This window comes from Pleurodeles waltl, chromosome 9 (assembly GCF_031143425.1).
Source record: "Pleurodeles waltl isolate 20211129_DDA chromosome 9, aPleWal1.hap1.20221129, whole genome shotgun sequence".
Classification (NCBI taxonomy): Eukaryota; Metazoa; Chordata; class Amphibia; order Caudata; family Salamandridae; genus Pleurodeles; species Pleurodeles waltl.
The window spans coordinates 1,157,738,810-1,157,759,531 of NC_090448.1; the positions used below are offsets into that span (position 1 = coordinate 1,157,738,810).

General features: G+C 49.5%; 1 protein-coding gene across 2 annotated transcripts in view; it reads right to left on the reverse strand.

The window, feature by feature from the left end:
• Positions 1–8,680: 8,680 nt before the first annotated feature.
• CDIN1 (CDAN1 interacting nuclease 1) overlaps positions 8,681–20,722 on the reverse strand; it is a 574,168-nt gene continuing 562,126 nt past the window's right edge. The window contains exon 12 of one of the 2 annotated variants that reach the window (XM_069209034.1): positions 8,681–9,113. In XM_069209034.1, coding sequence (XP_069065135.1) covers positions 8,969–9,113 — 145 coding nt within the window. In that variant the 3' untranslated portion in view covers positions 8,681–8,968. The remainder of the gene's footprint in view (positions 9,114–20,722) is intronic. The other variant, XM_069209035.1, reaches the window with a different exon arrangement.

Below are 20,722 nucleotides of genomic sequence, written 5' to 3' on the forward strand. Positions count from 1 at the left end.
GGTTAAGATCTATCAACTGGGTCTTCAAGGCGGTTGACTCCAATCTTCGTGAATATTTTCCCATTAGTGTTTATTGGCGCAACCAGCCTGTATAAGGTGCATTCTTCTGGGTCTTTCCATGCTTTACGTATTAGCAGGAGGTTGGCTTAAGACATTGTCAGGGTGAGGCCCAAAGTCTGGTAAAGGTGCTTAAGTGATTTGCTTAAGTGTGGGAGGAATGTTTTATAAAATACGACCGGGAACCCATCCGCCCCTGGAGCCTTGTCGGGGGGCACAAGCTTAAGTGTTTCTTGGATTTGCAATACTTCTACGGGTAACTCAAGGGTGCTGTGATCCTGCGACAGGGTCACCCGCATGCACAAGTCCAGGTAAGCATCCCTATGCTTTCTGGTTTCTTCCCACCTCTGGTAGAGAGCTTGCTAGTATTCCCTCAATGTGTCCTGCTTTTTGTGGTCTCTAATAACCCATCCTCATCCTCCTAGCTTTTTCTAGCTTTGTAATATGTGCCTAGTCCTTTGGAAGTGCAGCCTTCTAGCTAGTAGAGTTATTACCGTGTCTCCCTGGTCATAAAAACTGGCCTCTTTTTAATAGCACAGTCTCAGCCGGGTTGACTCTATGCTGTCTAGTCCCGTAACCACTGGCAGTCCTTGTTAGTTTCTAGTCGGGCCTCTTATCAGTCTGGCTATTTTCTCAGATCTTCTTAGTAAGTTTTCCCTACTTCAGTCTCCTCTCCTGTGTCTATCTCACCACTATGCTGACAGCTGTGCCTCTCAGGGTAGCCTTAAGTGTGTCCCATTTCTTGTTGGGAGACAGTACGGATGTGGTTTTGGTGCCAAAAAGGCCTGTATCCCTTTGGCCATGGCTACAATACGTACTGGGTCCATGAGAGGACCTTCCTGTTGCCTCTACTGTGTTGACCTGGTGGGGCGTTTTCTCTGTCTCAAGCCACCTCTAGGTGTGCATGGTCTTAAATGGAGATCTTTGGGATGTTTGCTCCCGTGAATGTGTGGAAGAGGGATTGAAAAATAAGCAGGTATCCCATATGTGTGGGAATGTGCATCTGAGAAAAGAATAATCTTTTAACCTGGGGTGGCATCTGTTCCAGTGTATGATTTCCTATCCGTGTCCAAGGAGGGTCCCCAGACGATGCTGAAGTCCTTCCTGTTACGAGGTCTCCCTTTGGGGCTCTCATTTGCTTTTGGAATAGTTGTCGAAGGAAGGGGTCATGGGCTGCACGGGGGTCATATAAACTGAGGAAGGTGTAGGGAGTGTTATGCAAGATGAATTGAATTTTGATAAACCAACCCTCCTGATCCTTTTTGACTTTAACTTCCATTCCCCCTCTTGTTTGTACAAAGAATTGTCGTCCCTGATTTATTTCAATTCCAAAATTGGCCTTGCAGTAAGAGGTATGTCAATCAATCAGAGAATTTGTAAAGCGCACTGCTCACCAGTAAGGGTCTCAAGGCGCTGCCAGCTGGGGAAAGACTACATCAGGTCATGTATGAGAATATAGCTCCCAACTTGTTGGCATTAGCTTGGGGAGTTTAACACCTTCACATTAAGAGAGTCTAGCTTGAATGTGTGTGAGATGTCTGAGGGGTTTGCTTCTTGTGCACTTGTTCAGATTCCTCTGTCCCGGGTTGGGTGCACCCGTGACCTCCTGCCTTTTCTCTCCCCTCTAACAGGCCAACATGGTCTAACATAGTCCTCACTAGAAACAATCAGGCCAGTTACATAACTGACCATGGGGAGACCTCCACAGACCTTCACACTATTTGTCCCTACTCCCTGGAGTAGGGACCTATAGTGATGTGGTCTGTGGTGGGCCGGCCAACAGGACATGTTCACCCCAACTAAATAAAATTCCTGGGGGTCCGGACTCTCTGGTTTGCCCTAACTCAGACTACTTTCCCAACCCAATCTGACACTAACCCTTTAAAGCTGTTGGCTGACCCACCACAGACCACATCACTATATGTCCCTACTCCAGAGAGTAGGGACATATAGCAGGGAGGTCTGTGGTGGGTCTCCCCCATGGTCAATTATGTAAGGAGTTTAGAAAAGTTGACGGTTTGTTGATTGTTTCCAGTTGTGACGGTTCCTGTGCAGGTTCCCCCGCTGGCCCCATTGTCTTGAGATGTTGAATCACGTCTTCCTTCGCCTCTGTGGAACCTGGTGGAAGTACTCTCCCCAGTTTGGTCTTGTTTTGTGATGTTCTCTACAATGAGCATTACTTCTTTCTTCCTGCGGGGGACCTGTCCTCCATGTCTTCTTCAACTTGCAGTGCCCTCTGTTTGCCATTCCGATGAAAAATGAGACTCAAGAGATGCCCCCATCGGTAGGAAGACTTCTGGCTGCGGACTAAGCTTGTTACTGGATGGAAAAGAAATTTCTGTCAGCACCAATAAGTCTAGTAGAGCTCATTTTTTAAAATGTTTTAATTACATTTGAGTAGAACGGCTTCATTTTCCATGACTCGTTTCCTTTTGAGTTTGTCAAAGTGTACCCTTGTAAAGACGTCAGGGTGGAGTCCTTAAGCTCCTACTGTGTTCTGTCCAGTTTGATCGGGGTACGTCTGCCTGGTCTCTGATGGTCTGTCAGAGGTTTTGGACAAATCCCTGGATTTCTTCCACTTCTTGGTACTCCTCTAATTCTACTGGTGTTGTCTTGTGTGGTCTGGACATAGATATTCTTCTCCTCTGGCATCATAATCCTGACCCGGAGATGTACCTGCTAGTCGGATCTTCCATCGGCTGTACGTTCCAGATCATCTTACATGTTCCGTGATCACCCCCCACCTGCACCTTTCCTAGATGAATGTCTTCAAGTCTCTCTTGAATTACCTATCGTCTGAAGGAATCTCATTTAACAAGTGTTCCAGGTAGTCATGCGTGATGCTTGGGTATTGTTGCCGGAACTGTTTGGTGCAGACAGGTGGGTCTGGCTTCCAAGGTTTCTCGCAACCCCTTAATGGAGCAGAGAAAGACCACATGTCAGCTGAGTGCTCTTCTAATTCCTACCATGGACTTTGTCTCTGAGCTCCGTGTGACTTTACTTTGTTCCCAAGGGAGGCCCTGCTGCACCACCCGGTTCGGGTTTTCACTATTTGTATCACTTATTTGTATTTTCAAGGACCATTCCTGTAAGCCTAACAGTGTAAAGTCATGTGTCAGTCCTGTCAATCACATGTTTGAAATTTAAGACAATGTGATTGGCTGCATTGGGGCTGAAATATTTTTGTTTACACCACCATGTGCATCTAACTCCAAAGATGGTAGATCCCAAGGCAGTGGTCATGGATACCCATGTGTGTGAAAAATTCACAGCGCATGTGAAACAGAGGTGTCTTTTGCAGAATGTGGCTCATATCAGAGGCAATTCGGATGCTCGCCAGTAGCCATTTTAGATGCTGAAATTGACGGACATTTTGCTGAGTGTCATGCACGTTGGGTTTCGCGGCCATGGCGGGTTGAACCAGACTAAACACCACACGCTACAAGGGTTTAAAAATAAGTAAATCACAGTAAAAACTAAGGTCACCCACTATGAACAAAACATATATTTGGCAACGGCACAGATACCAAAAAACACCAAAGCAAACTCGACAACATGGCTGTTAACCATGATATACGTTGTATGCGTTCCTATATAAATAACCGGCTAATTGTGGCAATTGCATCCCAAACATAACTCACTTTTTACCTATTTTGTAACAGAAATATATCACGTAATTACATATACACACGTTTGAACATACCTTAATTGTCATGTAGTTGTTCTCTTCTTTAGAGACTCTTAGTGTTAATGTTCACCAGATGTTGTGCCTGCGGTGTTATGCCATAAGGAGGTTGCACCCACATTTCAGTCCATGGTCATCTCTTGCAATCATTAGGGTTATGTGCGAACCCTACAGCAGTGCACACTTTGCCATTCGGGGGCTGAAACGTGTCTACAAGCAGCATGAAAAGGCAGGCAGGTACCCTTATGATGTCTTGTAACCAAAAGGACAAGCACATCACACAACCCTACAAGCACTACAGGACACGACTATCCGTCTCTTCTGTACTGGTGTCATTTCTTGCCTTTGATGTAGTGATCTCAGTGAATATTGATGTTGACAAACAGGTCTGCTTGTACCCCAACTGATTACATTTATCAGGGATCCAGACCTGCCAACTTAAAAAAATATATCCCAATGTGGGAGGTGGGCCGGAGACAGAGGGGATGTGGCCTCGAGCTGAGAATTAATTAAGAGGCACTTCTGTTGCTCCCACCCACCAACCTCCTCAAAAAGCTTGCAAACTTAATGGACATTGCAGTGACTTCCAGTCAAGATCGGGCTGCCATATACAACAATCAGGGATCTGGGGTCTGCCACATCAATTTGTGGGTGGTTTGTGGACCTATTTATCGCACCGTGGGCTTGTTTTTACTGTTGATTTTGCTGATATTACAAGAAGCATTGCCTGCAGCAAACACAAAAGCATGCAGTCTCCCATACCTTGCAAAATACCCATACAGCATGCCTTTACAGGTTAAACCTGGCCTGTAAACGCCCGCCATGTTTTCAGCCACGGGTTCGCAAATGGCATCACTTTTTTTGGTGCACGAGCAGATTTTTTGGTCGCAGTCCAACGCAGTTTCCAGATCGTCTTCCCTGCCACTGTGAGAATTCGGCCCCTCTGCAGATGACTGGGTGAAGGGAGCTGATATCCCGAGACACACTGTGGCACCATCTGGGTTGGTAGATTCGAGGATGTCCCTACGCAGCCCTCCACGTGCTCTCCGCCTCTCCGTATCTCCCTTTGCTGCTCCCAATCTACATCCGTCTCAAGTCTATTCGTTTTTCCCTGTGGATCTCTTGAACATCTTCCTGTTCCCGGAACTCTCTCTGGTTTTCAAGTCGGTCTTCTCTCCCATCCTCATGCTGTGCTAAACTGTCTTCATGGACGTAGATTCAAGTGGGGTGTTTGGGGTGTTACACCCCTCCCCAATGTATAATTTATTAAATAATTGGGTACAAGAGCCTTCATTTGGGTATGGTGCAGAGGAGGAGCATCCCCTCTCCCCCCACAGCAGCTGCAAAACTTTTATGATAAAAACATAATAAAATATGATTATTAAGGTTTTATTGTTAAAAAAGAGGGGCACAGGCAATGACAGGGGCAGAGGGCCCTCAGTGCACATGTATGTTTGGCCGGCCGAACATACATGCGCACTGTGCTCGGGTTGGAGACAGCAGGCAGAGGCTCCCGCTCTGCCATGGAGCGCCCTGGCTGGGTGCTCCGTCCAATCCTAACGCTGCTTTCATGTTGCCAGCAGCATGAAAGGAGCATTAAGATTGGTTCCAGGACAGGCTGAGAGCCTGTGCCTGCAGTGAGGACTGCGGAGTGGTGAGTCGAGTGGAGGAAGGTAAGTTTTTTTATAATATTTTTTTCGTCATTCCTACCGCCACAGTCCTCAAGTCCGTTATGTCCCCTACATTTCCCGTTTCCCCAAAGTTGTTCCTCTCTGAGAAGCTCACACACTGTGTTCTAACACTGATACCCAGTTTCAGCTCTGTTGCCAGCCCTCTTACGTCTCCAGCAAGACTTATGTAGTCTCCTTCCTCTCGCTGTGCTGTCTGATGGCTCCAGTTGTACTGTTCTCTTGTCTCCTCCATCACCCTCTAATCTCAAGTGTATCCTCTCTCCCTATTCGGTTCTGAAGCCTCCCTCTCCCTATGTTGTTCTGAAGCCTCAGCTCTTCCTCTGATGTTCTTGACTTCTTCATTCTTCCTGTACCACTGCAGAGTCTGTCCTTTATCTCTATCTTCTGTGACATTCAGATGTCCTCCCTCAGATCTCTATGCTGTAGCATAAGGGAATACAGCCAGATTTCTCCTTCCTAAAGCATCGTCAACTGTCTAACCTCCTCTCAAGCCTCACCACGCTCCCTATGCTGCTATTTTATTTGGTTTTATTTAAAAAAAAAAAAAACGTTATTATGGTGCCTATACTTGAGTCTTTTTTTAATTCATGTGCTGTTTTATAATCTCTCGCTTCTCTTCCAATGTAAGTATCTTTCAGTTGTATTCACTCGTTTCTTTGGTTTTATTCTGTCTCCTTGGGTTCTTCGAGTGTCTTTTTTCACCTGACCGGGTTAGGGGGGGGGAGGGGAGGGGAAGAGTTCAGTTATCACATAACATGGTGCTTTTGTTTCTTAATTCAAATCAGATATCGAACTCCCAATTTTAATTAATACAAAGCAATTATAACAAAAATACACTAACATTGTTTTCCTTTGAACAGAATTTGTTTTTTTTTGGGGGGGGGGGGGGGGGAGTTAAACAGGGGTGTGCCCGGCTCACGCTTTATAGTCTTGAGATTAATTTTCCCACAGAGTTAAAAACTTTGGAATATCACCTCATGCTGATTGTGCAAGTTCTGACTGGAAGCTATTACTGTGTATTGATCCTCTATTGCTGACCTGAAGAAATGAGGATGGGTTTTCTTCCTCATACAAAAATATTGCTGTGTGCATGTGCATACTGATGGTTAATTGTATTTTGCACGTTTTTCAAGTATTTTGCGTTTGCAGATGGATCCCATTTCCCTAAAGACTAGACCGTCCATCGCTCCCTCGCCACTGAAGGTGGGTCTCGCGCTTCCACAGCAGAATCTTTGGATTGCTTGTAACTGTAAATAAAATGTCATCACAATAGGATCCATGTTTTTATTTATATTAACCTTCAGGTTGTTACTGAGTTACTTCCGGTCCTTCTGACACAAGGATGCACCACCGGGGTCAGGTCCACACTTCCCAAACTTGTCCATCTGCAGGTGGTAGACGGTGGGCGCTGGGCAGCAGTGGGCAGGTGTTTAATAGGTTCAGCTTTGATTAAGCTGGCAGGCGTGGCACAGGGTATATACCTGCCCCTTGGCATGCTTCATTCTTGAAACAGGTGGGCGCCCTGGGACAAATGACAGGCTTGGTACAGAGGCATAAGGGCGCAAAGGACTGAGGCAGGGCACACCTGGAGCTGACCAAGGCCTATTAATAGTGTGGCACTGACGTCAGCTTTCAGGGCCAGGAGAGTCTGGTCAGTGCACGGTAAGTGTGAGCTAGACGAGGGATGGGCATTAGAGGAGTGATATCTGACGACCCGAGGTGCTTGCAGTGAGCATCGAGGAGCTACAATGTGGGACACTCAGAAAGAAGGGAGAGACTGGAGAATCAAGGTCGCTTCAAAGTCGGAGCAGCAGTGACTAGAGGTGCTCCGGAAGAGCCATGCGAGGACTGAGTGCAAAGATACCAAGGAGTGAGGTGCTCCGGAGCCATGCGAGAACTGAGTGCAAAGATACCAAGGAGTGAGGGGCTCCGGAAGAGCCATGCGAGAACTGAGTGCAAAGATACCAAGGAGTGAGGGGCGCTGAAAGAGCCATGCGAGAACTGAATGCAAAGATACCAAGGAGTGAGGGGCTCCGGAAGAGCCATGCGAGGACTGAGTGCAAAGATACCAAGGAGTGAGGTGCTCCGGAGCCATGCGAGATCTGAGTGCAAAGATACCAAGGAGTGAGGGGCTCCGGAAGAGCCATGCGAGAACTGAGTGCAAAGATACCAAGGAGTGAGTGGCGCTGAAAGAGCCATGCGAGAACTGAATGCAAAGATACCAAGGAGTGAGGGGCTCCGGAAGAGCCATGCGAGGACTGAGTGCAAAGATACCAAGGAGTGAGGTGCTCCGGAAGAGCCATGCGAGAACTGAGTGCAAAGATACCAAGGAGTGAGGGGCGCTGAAAGAGCCATGCGAGAACTGAATGCAAAGATACTAAGGCGTGAGGGGCGCTGAAACAGCCATGCGAGAACTGAGTGCAAAGATACCAAGGAGTGAGGTGCTCCGGAAGAGCCATGCGAGAACTGAGCGAAAAGATACCAAGGAGTGAGGTGCGCTGAAAGAGCCTTGCGAGAACTGAGTGCAAAGATACCAAGGAGTGAGGTGCGCTGAAAGAGCCTTGCGAGAACTGAGTGCAAAGATACCAAGGAGTGAGGTGCTCCGAAAGAGCCATGCGAGAACTGAGCGCAAAGATACCAAGGCGTAGGGACGAAGCCAGAGGGAGTATCTGCCGAGGGTTCGGCGGGCGAGGTGCACTGAAAGAGCCATGTGAGGACTGAGTGCTAAGACAGCAGGGGGGAGTGAGGTGCAGGGGAACGGGGTGTCCCACTCTGGAACAGGAAGGTGTGAGGTACACTACATCAGGGGGTGAGGTGCACTGAAAGGGCCACGTGAGGACTGAGTGCTAAGACAGCAGAGGTGAGTGAGGTGCAGGGGAACGGGGTGGCCCACTCTGGAATGGAAAGGTGTGAGGTTCACTACATCTGGGGGTGAGGTGCGCTGAAGGAGCCACCTGAGGACTGAGTGCTAAGACAGCAGGGGTGAGTGAGGTGCAGGGGAACGGGGTGTCCCACTCTGGAATGGAAAGGAGTGAGGTGCACTACAACAACAAGGGGTGAGGTGCGCTGAAGGAGCCTGGGTGAGGTGCACTGAAAGGGCCATGCGCGATCTGGGCGCTAGAATAGGAAGGCGAGGGGTCTCAGAGCCGGGGGTCCTCTCTGCGACAGGCAAGTGTGAGGTGCACCGAAGAAGTTGCTATGAGCTCCAGTGTTGAGGGGGTAACACACGTGGCGCCTGACCGAGCTGCACATTTGACATTCTTTTATTTTTTTTTCAAAAGGTTAGCAGGAGTCTCAGCCGGGCTATCTCTTCCTTTTGTTTCTGGAGGGCCGGGGAGGAAAGAGTCGGTCCGGAAGGAAGGCCGCTTAGGGCTCCGTGTGCACGGGCTGCCTGGCACCGGGGCCCGGGATGAGAGGCCGCGGGTCCCGCTGCGCGCTTCTGCCCCGGCCGCGGGGGTTCAGCCCGAGTTCAGGCCGGCTCTTGGCAGCAGAGTGCGGCGGGGAAAGGCCGGATTGCTTCCGGACCCGGCTCCCTCTAGGCCTCGGGGCTGGCCGCCCTGCTGGTGCCCAGGGTGACGATGTCGGTGGGGAAGCCGTCCTTCAGCAGGATGCCACGCTCCCGGTGGCAGTCCAGCTCCTCGATGAAGCCGTACCAGTAGATCACCAGCCCGGGGCCGAACCTGCGACGAGAAGGAGAGGGTTAAAAATGGCACCTGGCACACCACCAGCTCAGAGTAAACAAACTGGTACCAATCCAACACCAGCCCGAGACCCAGTGCCAGTCATTAAGCAGACCCCTGCATAATGCCAGTCACGAACCAGGCCTCGGCTCAGTGCCAATCACAAACCAGGCCCCAGCTCAGTGCCAGTCCCAAACTAGGCCCAGCCTCAGTGCCACCCACGAACCACTGCCAATCACAAACCAGGCCCCGGCTCAGTGCCAATCATAAACCAGAACATGGCTCACTGCCAGTCACGAACCAGGCCCCGGCTCAGTGCCACCCACGAACCACTGCCAATCACAAACCAGGCCTCGGCTCAGTGCCAATCACAAACCAGGCCCCAGCTCAGAGCCAGTCACAAACTAGGTCCAGTCTCGGTGCCACCCACGAACCACTGCCAATCACAAACCAGGCCTCGGCTCAGTGCCACCCACGAACCACTGCCAATCACAAACCAGGCCCCGGCTCAGTGCCAATCATAATCCAGAACATGGCTCACTGCCAGTCAAACCAGGCCCCAAGCTCTGTGCCAATCATGAAGCACTGCCAGTTACAAACCAGGCCCTGGCTCAGTGCCATCCACAAACCGCCAGTCAGTGCCAACTGCACTCTAGCCTGCAGCTCAATGCCAATCACGAACCAGCCAGCTATTTAGTGGCCACCAGTAATAAGTCCCAGCTGAGTACCATTCACAAACCACCCCACTGTTCACTGACAACCACAAACCATCACGCAGCTCAGTACCAGTCACACAGTAAACCCCTGGCTTAGTGCCGTCCACAAACCACCCAACAGCTCGCCAACAACCGCAAACCTTCACACAGCACAGAGGCAACCACAATCTAGCCCGTGACTCAGTGTCAGTCACAAACTACCCCTCGGTTCAGTTTCAACCACCCCATTCGGCTCATTCCCCACTACAAACCACCCAGGCCTAATTTCAATCATACACCAGCCATGAAAAACACATCTAGAGTAGTACCAACCACAAACAACTTCAATCCTTTGCCAACAAGAAACCATCCTGGCTCACAGCCAACCACAAACCAGCTGCACCTCAATGCCCACTACAAACTGCCCAGGTCAAATTTTAGTCACAAACCAGTCCAGAACAAACCACCCCAGCCTAGTGCCAACCACAAACGTCTACAGTCCATTAGCAACAACAAACCAGCCCTCGACTTAGTGCTAATTACAAATTAGCCCGCAACTCAGTGACAACCACAAAACACACCGGCTCAGTGCCAACCATAAACTACACCGCTCATAACACTACAAACCACCCTGACTCAGTGGCAAACTGCAAAGCACCCAGGCCAAATTTCAACTACAAACCATCCTAAAACAAACCACCCTGGACTAATATCAACCCCTCTACCATGGCTCATCACCACAACAAACCAGCTGGCTCAGTGTCAATTACAACTGCCCAGACCACAACCCATTTCAGCACAAACAACCCCTGCCCCAAAATAACAGCCACCCACCTCTTACCAAACACCATAGCCTAGCATCAACCAAAAACTCACCCTAGCCAGTGCCGCAGAAAAAAATGTTTGCCCTGCCCCCAGCACAAACCATTCCAGCAAATTAACTACAGGCCACTTTAACCTGGCCCAAACCATGCTGGCCTGCTGCAGCTGAAAACCAGCCTGGCCAAGCAACAACCCCAGTGCCATACCAATCACAAACTACCCTGGCAGAACCAAGCCATCTCACGGAAAGAACAATGGTATCCAGGAGCGGGTGGACAAGTGTGAATGAGGGCCCCACTGCACCAGGGACACTGCAAGAGCACTGCACCCATGAAACCCTGAATGAGAAGCATCCATGCACTGCTCAAAATACACCAGGTGCCAGAGTACTAGTTCAGCCTTCTTACTGGGAGTGCTGGCTAAGGGCATCAAGCTCACCGAAATTATAGAGGTTATACCAAAAAAACACTAAAGCACTAAATAACCCAAAAATGTCAGGTGGATGAGACAGTAGTCGAAGATATTTCTTATGAAAATGTGGCTCAATGTGGTTTGATGCAAAATCGATACACATGGGGCTAGTCACAAAAGTAATTTACACTTTTGAGCAATTTACATGTGTAATTTACACTTCCAAATCTCCACCTCCTGAAAAAGGGGTGGAGACAAATTTATGAGTGTGACTATAAAAAAATGTTAAGTCCATCACCGTACTTGGCCAAACACTGACACTACAACATCCTCCCGTATAAAACAAGAGGGTTATGGACTTAAAATAAAACCAATGGGAAACGATGTTGGCATTAAATGCCATTTAATTAAACAGTTAAAAATATAAATAAAATATAGTATAATTTAATATTAGGAAAATAAAGCAATGATTTCACCATACAATATTTTGACAATCTTTTTCAGATTTATAAATTAATGTCACATTAATATTTACTTATAAGAAAAAATAGAGAGTAACCCCTCAAACAAAGGGGAACGGGTTATGTAAACCAATATACCTAAAACATTCCAAATATGTTTTTATCAATCCCAAGGACCCCAAGAACCCAACCATATGACCAGTCTAACCATTCTCCTCATGTGTCCCATTACCAACAATTACCACAATAGCTAGTGTCTTGCCGTTACAGTCATTAGACTAAACCTGCCCTCATTTCAAAATTGAAAAAAACATATATTTTGATATTTTTTAAGTGATTGAAAGTGAAGTAACCTGACACCAAAGAGCGAGATGCGTGGATTTTCCCCAGAATAGGATAGACGACTACGCTTTAAAGGTAAAGGCCTTAAGGGGCATATATGGAGGTGACTGTGGCTCATATTGCCTCATAGGGAACATGTTTATCTTACAGGTTTATCTTATATTAAGCCAATACACCTCTGGATGTGTGGAACAGAATGGATTATTTGAGTGGTTTTATGCTGTTTTGTAGGGCTCCACTGAGGCACAGCCACCCTGTGACTGGATACAGAGGATCATTTGGGGACTAATACAGCTCCTGGGGGAACAAAGCGGATCCGAAGTATTATTAATGAAACTCATGGACACCGAATGACGTAAGTAATAGAGGTGCACTTACTAAAAGACAAATTGTATGGTCTCTGAATATCTCCCTCTGTCCTTGTTTATATGTGTTTTTTCATATACGTGTGATTTTAAGATTTTATTAAATATGTGATAGGATGGAAGCAAGATATATATATATATATATATATATTTTTAAACCTTTGAAGTACTCAGTTTATGTGTGTGTATGGATGTGTTTGAAGAAAGACTGACTCTGGAGTGTTCATGATATTGTATTTTAATATCAACTAAGGGGAGTTTTTTTCAGGTATTAGATTAATTTTTATTAAGTCATAATTAAATTACCTTTAATTGTGTGTATATATATTTGTTTTTTACTAATTTATCAATGTGTAATAAAATACTTGGGAAATTATTTTTTAATTTAAACTTCAGAAGATTATTATTTCATTTAATGTATTGTATTTAAATTAAATAATTAAAAATTAAGCTAATAGTGCTGTAGAATGTTTTATTTTGTTCTACATTTAAAATAAATATAAACAAGAATTTACATCAATAGTTGGAAAAAAAATATTTTTTAATGTTCGAGTTTACGGAGCATCTCTTCTGTGGGCACCAGGACAGTGTAATGTTCCTAAGCAGACAGTGGTCAGCAGACAACAGCTGGTTTCGCTGACGCAGAAGGCGACAATATCCAGTAGATATGCATTAAAAAATAACTACAGTTCTCCAGCTTTGGTATCTTTCATACACTCACAAGCTTAAATTATATCCCGACATCAAGTTCTCAATTCTAGGTAAAGAATAGCAAAAACGCTGGGTAGAGAAAACAGTGATTAACACTGCACCTTGGTTGGAACAGTTTAAGCTCCTGCATTGCTCTCTTCAGGAGGGAATTTCCAAAGTATGTGACGGTATAATTGTGAAGAATAAGTGTGAAAATCACAAACTTTTTTCCCCCGACCAATTCTTAATTCCTTCCAGGCCAAATAAATACATGTTACTGTGTTGTGTCTGCTAGACATTGTATGCGGTTCTACAGAGCAGGATTACCTGATGGAGTGCTCTATTATCAGCAGGTTAATGCCAAATGCCCTTGTAATGGTGACAGAGCTAAAAGCTATAGTGCCTTGGATGTCTCATGGCAAATCCAGAAACCGGCAAATCAACCAGCCAGGCTAGATATGCATGGAAAAGGCCTCCTTAACTTTACACAAGAGAAACCTATGGAAATGACAATGCACCAGGTGATGCTAACCTCCAGGAGCACTGCTGTGCTGCAGACCACAACTGATTACAGCTTCTTCTAATGATGGACACTTTGGACCTCATTAGGAGCTCGCAGACGGTTTGCACTGTCCGCTAAACGTGCGATGGGGAGGTTGCGGCCACACTGGCTACCTCCCCGGTGGACCCAGTAAGCTGTTCCTGCTGGGCTGGTGAGTGGAAACCAAGGTTTTCGCCCGCCAGCCTAACGAGAAACAGGCAGCAGCATTGTCTCGGGCTCGTAATCAAACCGGCGGCAATGCTGCCGTCAAAGGGTGCACCAGCACCATCGCATTGTTCACTGTCTGCACAGCAGACAGTTAACATTGCGACAGTGCTGGGCAGGGGGCACCCTGCTCTGCCCATGCCAAGTGCATGGGCAGTGCACGGCCCTCCCGAGGCTCCCTGTACCGGTTCTCTACCAGCCTTTTCATGGCTGTGAAACCACCAGGGCCTTAATGTGGTGGTCAGACTGCCACCGTGAGGCTGTCGGTCGTCAGACCGCCAACCTCACAATGAAGGCCTTTGCATGGTACGAGTACTCTCACTTGGTACAACCACTTGATGGTTGTTAACAGGAGTCATGGGCAGTGCTTACTTTGTCAAATAATACCTGCTGGCACCCACAGTCTTCTTCAGAAGCCCGCAAAGCCCATGCTGAATGTTCTATGCTGAATACCAAGGTTGTCTAGTCTTGATTTCACCTCATACCTCCTTTATCCACCATCACACTCTCCCTGCCCTTTTAACTCGCTAGTGCAGGTTCTTTTCCATTCTTGCTTTCTCCCTCTATCACAATTTTCCCAGATTTTGCTTCCTCCGACTTTCTCTTACTTGGTATAGGTCAAATGTTGATGATTTAAAATAAATATCAGTTAAAAAAAAAAAAAAGTGACCATGGGTCTCACCTGCAACCTTAGGCTCAAATTAAGCACTGGTCATGGACCTGTGGAGCTTCCTCAAGGAACATTGGGTGGTACATCTTAGAGGAGTATTGGGTAGTGCATCTGGGGAACACCAGAATGATACGCCTTTGGGGAGCACCAGCAATGGTTGTACAGGGGAACCCTGGGAAATGCGCATATGGGGAGTACTGCACGATGTGCATGTAGGGAGTAAGTGCATCAGGGTGAGCACGAGGTGGAAGAGCACCGGGTGAGCACGAGGTGGAAGAGTGGAAGAGCAGCAGGAGAGCACGAGGTGAAAGCACACCAGGACAGCATGAGAAGGAAGAGCACCAAGAAAGCACAGGGTGGAAGTACACCAGCAGAGTAAGAGGTGGAAGTGCACCAGCAGAGTACAAGGTGGAGGTGCACCAGCAGAGTACAAGGTGGAGGTGCACCAGCAGAGTACAAGGTGGAGGTGCACCAGCAGAGTACGAGGTGGAAGTGCACCAGCAGAGTACGAGGTGGAAGTGCACCAGCAGAGTACGAGGTGGAAGAGCAAGAGTACCATCTGGTGGAGAAGCACAAGGTGAGCACGAAGTGGAAGAGCATCAGGAGAGCATGATGTAGAAGAGCACCGGAAGAGCACGAGGTGGAAGAGCACCAGGAGAGCACCAGTTGGAAGAGCGCCAGGAGAGCACCACGTGGAAGAGCGCCAGGAGAGCACCACGTGGAAGAGCGCCAGGAGAGCACCACGTGGAAGAGCGCCAGGAGAGCACCACGTGGAAGAGCGCCAGGAGAGCACCACGTGGAAGAGCGCCAGGAGAGCACCACGTGGAAGAGCGCCAGGAGAGCACCACGTGGAAGAGCGCCAGGAGAGCACCACGTGGAAGAGCGCCAGGAGAGCACCACGTGGAAGAGCGCCAGGAGAGCACAAGGCGGAAGAGCGCCAGGAGAGCACAAGGCGGAAGAGCGCCAGGAGAGCACAAGGCGGAAGAGCGCCAGGAGAGCACAAGGCGGAAGAGCGCCAGGAGAGCACAAGGCGGAAGAGCGCCAGGAGAGCACAAGGCGGAAGAGCGCCAGGAGAGCACAAGGTGGAAGAGCGCCAGGAGAACACCAGGTGGAAGAGCACCAGGTGGAAGAGCGCGAAGAGCACCAGGTGGAAGAGCACAGGGAAAGCACCAGGTGGAAGGGCACCGGGAGAGCACCAGGTGGAAGGGCACCGGGAGAGCACGAGGTGGAAGAGCGCCAGGAGAGCACGAGGTGGAAGAGCGCCAGGAGAGCACGAGGTGGAAGAGCGCCAGGAGAGCACGAGGTGGAAGAGCGCCAGGAGAGCACGAGGTGGAAGAGCGCCAGGAGAGCACGAGGTGGAAGAGCGCCAGGAGAGCACGAGGTGGAAGAGCACGAGGAGAGCACAAGGTGGAAGAGCACGAGGAGAGCAGGAGGTGGAAGAGCACCGGGTGAGTGTAGGAAAGTACCATCTTGCCTGGCATGTTACCCCCATATTTCACTGTACATATGTTGTTTTAGTCTGTGTCACTGGGACCCTGCCAGGCAGGGCCCCAGTGCTCATAAGTATGTGCCCTGTATGTGTTCCCTGTGTGATGCCTAACTGTCTCACTGAGGCTCTGCTAACCAGAACCTCAGTGGTTATGCTCGCTCTGCTTTCCAAATTGTCACTAACAGTCTAGCCAAGGTGCCCCCACATCGTTCAGGGCAAATTCCCCGGACTTTGTGAGTGCGGGGACACCATTACACGCGTGCACTGTACATAGGTCTCTACCTATGTACAGCGTCACAATGGTAACTCCGAACATGGCCATGTAATATGTCTAAGATCATGGAATTGTCACCCCAATGCCATCCTGGCAATGGGGGGACAATTCCATGATCCCCCGGGTCTCTAGCACAGAACCCGGGTACTGCCAAACTGCCTTTCCGGGGTTTTCACCTCGCGCAGCTGCCAACCCCTCAGACAGGTTTCTGCCCTCCTGGGGTCCAGGCAGGCCTGGCCCAGGAAGGCAGAACAAAGGACTTCCTCTGAGAGAGGGTGTTACACCCTCTCCCTTTGGAAATAGGTGTCAAGGCTGGGGAGGAGTAGCCTCCCCCAGCCTCTGGAAATGCTTTGATGGGCACAGATGGTGCCCATCTCTGCATAAGCCAGTCTACACCAGTTCAGGGATCCCCCCGCCCTGCTCTGGCGCGATACTGGACAAAGGAAAGGGGAGTGACCACTCCCCTGACCTGCACCTCCCAGGGGAGGTGCCCAGAGCTCCTCCAGTGTGTCCCAGACCTCTGCCATCTTGGATTCAGAGGTGTGCTGGCACACTGGACTGCTCTGAGTGGCCAGCAGGTGACGTCAGAGACTCCTTCTGATAGGCTCTTACCTCTCTTAGTAGCCAATCCTCCTTCCTAGGTAGCCAAACCTCCTTTTCTGGCTATTTAGGGTCTCTGCTTTGGGGAATTCTTCAGATACCGAATGTAAGAGCTCACCAGAGTTCCTCTGCATCTCCCTCTTCACCTTCTGCCAAAGGATCGACCGCTGACTGCTCAGGACGCCTGCAAAACCGCAACAAAGTAACAAAGACGACTACTACAACCATGTATCGCTTCATCCTGCCGGCTTTCTCGACTGTTTCCTGGTGGTGCATGCTCTGGGGGTAGCCTGCCTCCTTTCTGCACCAGGAGCTCTGAAGAAATCTCCTGTGGGTCGACGGAATCTTCCCCCTGCAACCGCAGGCAACAAAAGACTGCATCACCGGTCCTCTGGGTCCCCTCTCAGCACGACGAGCGTGGTCCCTGGAACTCAGCAACTCTGTCCAAGTGACTCCCACAGTCCAGTGACTCTTCAGTCCAGGTTTGGTGGAGGTAAGTCCTTGCCTCCCCACGCTAGACTGCATTGCTGGGTAAAGCGTGATTTGCAGCTGCTCCGGCTCCTGTGCAATCTTCCAGGATTTCCTTTGTGCAGAGCCAAGCCTGGATCCCCGACACTCTAACCTGCAGTGCACAAGCTTCTGAGTTGTCCTCCGGCGTCGTGGGACTCCCGTTTTGTGAATTCGCGTGGACCCCGGTTCACTCCTCTTCTAAGTGCCTGTTCCGGTACTTCTGCGAGTGCTGCCTGCTTCTGTGAGGGCTCCCTGACTTGCTGGGTGCCCCCTCTGTCTCCTCATCCAAGTGGCGACATCCTGGTCCCTCCTGGGCCACAGCAGCATCCAAAAACCCTAACTGCGACCCTTGCAGCTAGCAAGGCTTGTTTGCGGTCTTTCTGCGTGGGAACACCTCTGCAAGCTTCTTCACGACGTGGGACATCCATCCTCCAAAGGGGAAGTTCCTAGACCTCTTCGTTCTTGCAGAATCCACAGCTTCTACCATCCGGTGGCAGCTTCTTTGCACCCTCAGCTGGCATTTCCTGGGCATCTGCCCACTCTCGACTTTGTCGCGACTCTTGGACTTGGTCCCCTTGTCTTACAGGTACTCAGGTCCGGAAATCCACTGTTGTTGCATTGCTGGTGTTAGTTTTCCTTGCAGAATCCCCCTATCACGACTTCTGTGCTCTCTTGGGGTTGTAGGTGCACTTTACACCTACCTTACAGGGCCTTGGGGTGGGCTATTTTTCTAACCCTCACTGTTTTCTTACAGTCCCAGCGACCCTCTACAAGCTCACATAGGTTTGGGGTCCATTCGTGGTTCGCATTCCACTTTTGGAGTATATGGTTTGTGTTGCCCCTATACTTATGTGCTTCTATTGCAATCTATTGTAACTTTACACTGATTGCATTACTTCCTTTTGCTATTATCTGCATAATTTTGGTTTGTGTACATATATCTTGTGTATATTTCTCATCCTCATACTGAGGGTACTCACTGAGATACTTTTGGCATATTGTCATAAAAATAAAATACCTTTATTTTTAGTATATCTGTGTATTGTGTTTTCTTATGATATTGTGCATATGACACCAGTGGTATAGTAGGAGCTTTACATGTCTCCTAGTTCAGCCTAAGCTGCTTTGCCATAGCTACCTTCTATCAGCCTAAGCTGCTAGAAACACCTCTTCTACACTAATAAGGGATAACTGGACCTGGTTCAGAGTGTAAATACCCCTTGGTACCCACTACAAGCCAGGCCAGCCTCCTACAGTGAGCACGAAGTGGAAGCGCACCGGGTGAGCACGAAGTGGAAGCGCACCGGGTGAGCACGAGAGGTGGAAGAGCAGCAGGAGAGAACAAGGTGGAAAAGCACCAGGTGAGCACATGGTGGAAGAGCACCAGGAGAGCACGAGGTGGAAGCACACCAGGACAGCACAGGGTGGAAGAGCACCAGGAGAGCACGAGGTGGAAGCACACCAGGACAGCAAAGGATGGAAGAGCACCAGCAGAGCATGAGGTGGTGGAAGAGCACCAAATGAGCACCAGGTGGAAGAGCGCCAGCAGAATACAAGGTAGAAAAAACCAGGTGAGCACGAGGTGGAAGAGCACAAGGAGAGCACGAGGTGGAAGAGCACAAGGAGAGCACGAGGTGGAAGAGCACAAGGAGAGCACGAGGTGGAAGAGCACAAGGAGAGCACGAGGTGGAAGAGCACAAGGAGAGCACGAGGTGGAAGAGCACAAGGAGAGCACGAGGTGGAAGAGCAAGAGTACCATTTGGTGGACGAGCATCAGGAGAGCACGAGGTGGAGGAGCATGATGTGGAAGAGCATCAGGACAGCACGAGATGGAAGAGCATCAGGATAGCAGGAGAAGGAAGAGCATCAGGAGAGCAGGAGAAGGAAGAGCATCAGGAGAGCAGGAGAAGGAAGAGCATCAGGAGAGCAGGAGAAGGAAGAGCATCAGGAGAGCAGAGGGTGGAAGCACACCAGGGAACTATAGGGGGATGAGCACCAAGACAACCCTGGGGATGTTTCTCAGAAGTGCAGGCTAGGGTGCCACTGGGGAGCGCTGCTTCAAGCGCCCCCCGGGAGTCCGGGGTGGTGTGTCTCAGGGCAGCAGTGCTTGCAGTGCCTCAGCGGAGACCTGGGTGGTGTGTCTTGGGAGCACTGAGGCTGCTTCTCATGGGAGCACTGGTGGCTGTGCATCAGGGTATTCCTGGATGATGCACAATCTAGGAGTTGGGGGGGGATCAGTGAATCATGTGGCAGAAAGTGAGTAGCTGGGGGCAGAAGCTGCGGGTGGGGGGGGGGGGGCATGTTGATATGCCACATGTCATGGCCGACTGGGCCACTTGGCAGCTATGCACATGGTGGGGTGGTTTGGAATGTAAATGTCAATTTCCTTTTCATGACAATTCGAGATGTTTTTGTTTTCCTCTTAGTTATGTCTGCTTTTACTCCATCCACCCTCCCAAGAGAAGATTACATCCTAAGTAAAAATTGCTCCATTTTGCATTTACATTGCTCCTCTTAAACGTTTTCTAGTCCTTATTTACATTTCACTGCAAAGAGAAGCCAGTGGTACTCTGGCAGTGGTACTCTGGCAGTGGTACTCTGGCAGTGGTACTCTGGCAGTGGTACTCTGGCAGGAGTGCCCGGGTGCACAGAGGAGTAGGGGTAAAACCGCAATGCAATCCACGGGCTTGTTTCCTATCCCATAGAGAGCATAATCCAGAGGGAAGGTCAGTGAGTTCATATCATCCCACTGCATGCCAGAAGGGCTGGGGTAGGACAGGTCATATCATCCCACTGCCAGTGGAGCTGTGGTAGGTGAGGTCATATCATCCCACTGCCAGGCCAGCAGAGCTGGGGTAGGTGAGGTCATATCATTACTCTGCCAGGTCGGGTGAGCTGGGGTAGGTGAGGTCATATCATCCCACTGCCAGGCCAGCAGAGCTGGGGTAGGTGAGGTCATATCATTACTCTGCCAGGTCGGGTGAGCTGGGGTAGGTAAGGTCATATCATTACTCTGCCAGGTCGGGTGAGCTGGGGTAGGTGAGGTCATATCATCCCACTGCCAGGTCGGGTGAGCTGGGGTAGGTGAGGTCATATCATTACTCTGCCAGGTCGGGTGAGCTGGGGTAGGTGAGGTCATATCATCCCACTGCCAGGCCAGCAGAGCTGGGGTAGGTGAGGTCATATCATTACACTGCCAGTAGCAGGCCAGCAGAGCTGGGGGAGTTGAGCTCATATCACACCCTGCTGCAACCAGGCGAGCTGGGTTAGGTAGGCGAGTTCATATCATGCCCTGCCTGCCACCCAACAATCTCTGCCCCAGCCCAACTAACTTTTCATAGGTGCACCTGCAGGAAACCTTGCGCACCGACATACCACCGAGTCCACACTATCCCTCCTGGTCTTTCAGAGGTACCTGCCTGCCATTAAACCTCAGTTTTGCCAGCAGGCTAATATGGGGTGTAGCTTCCGTTCGTGCAGCGGCACCGTGACCCAGAGACCTGAGGGACCACTG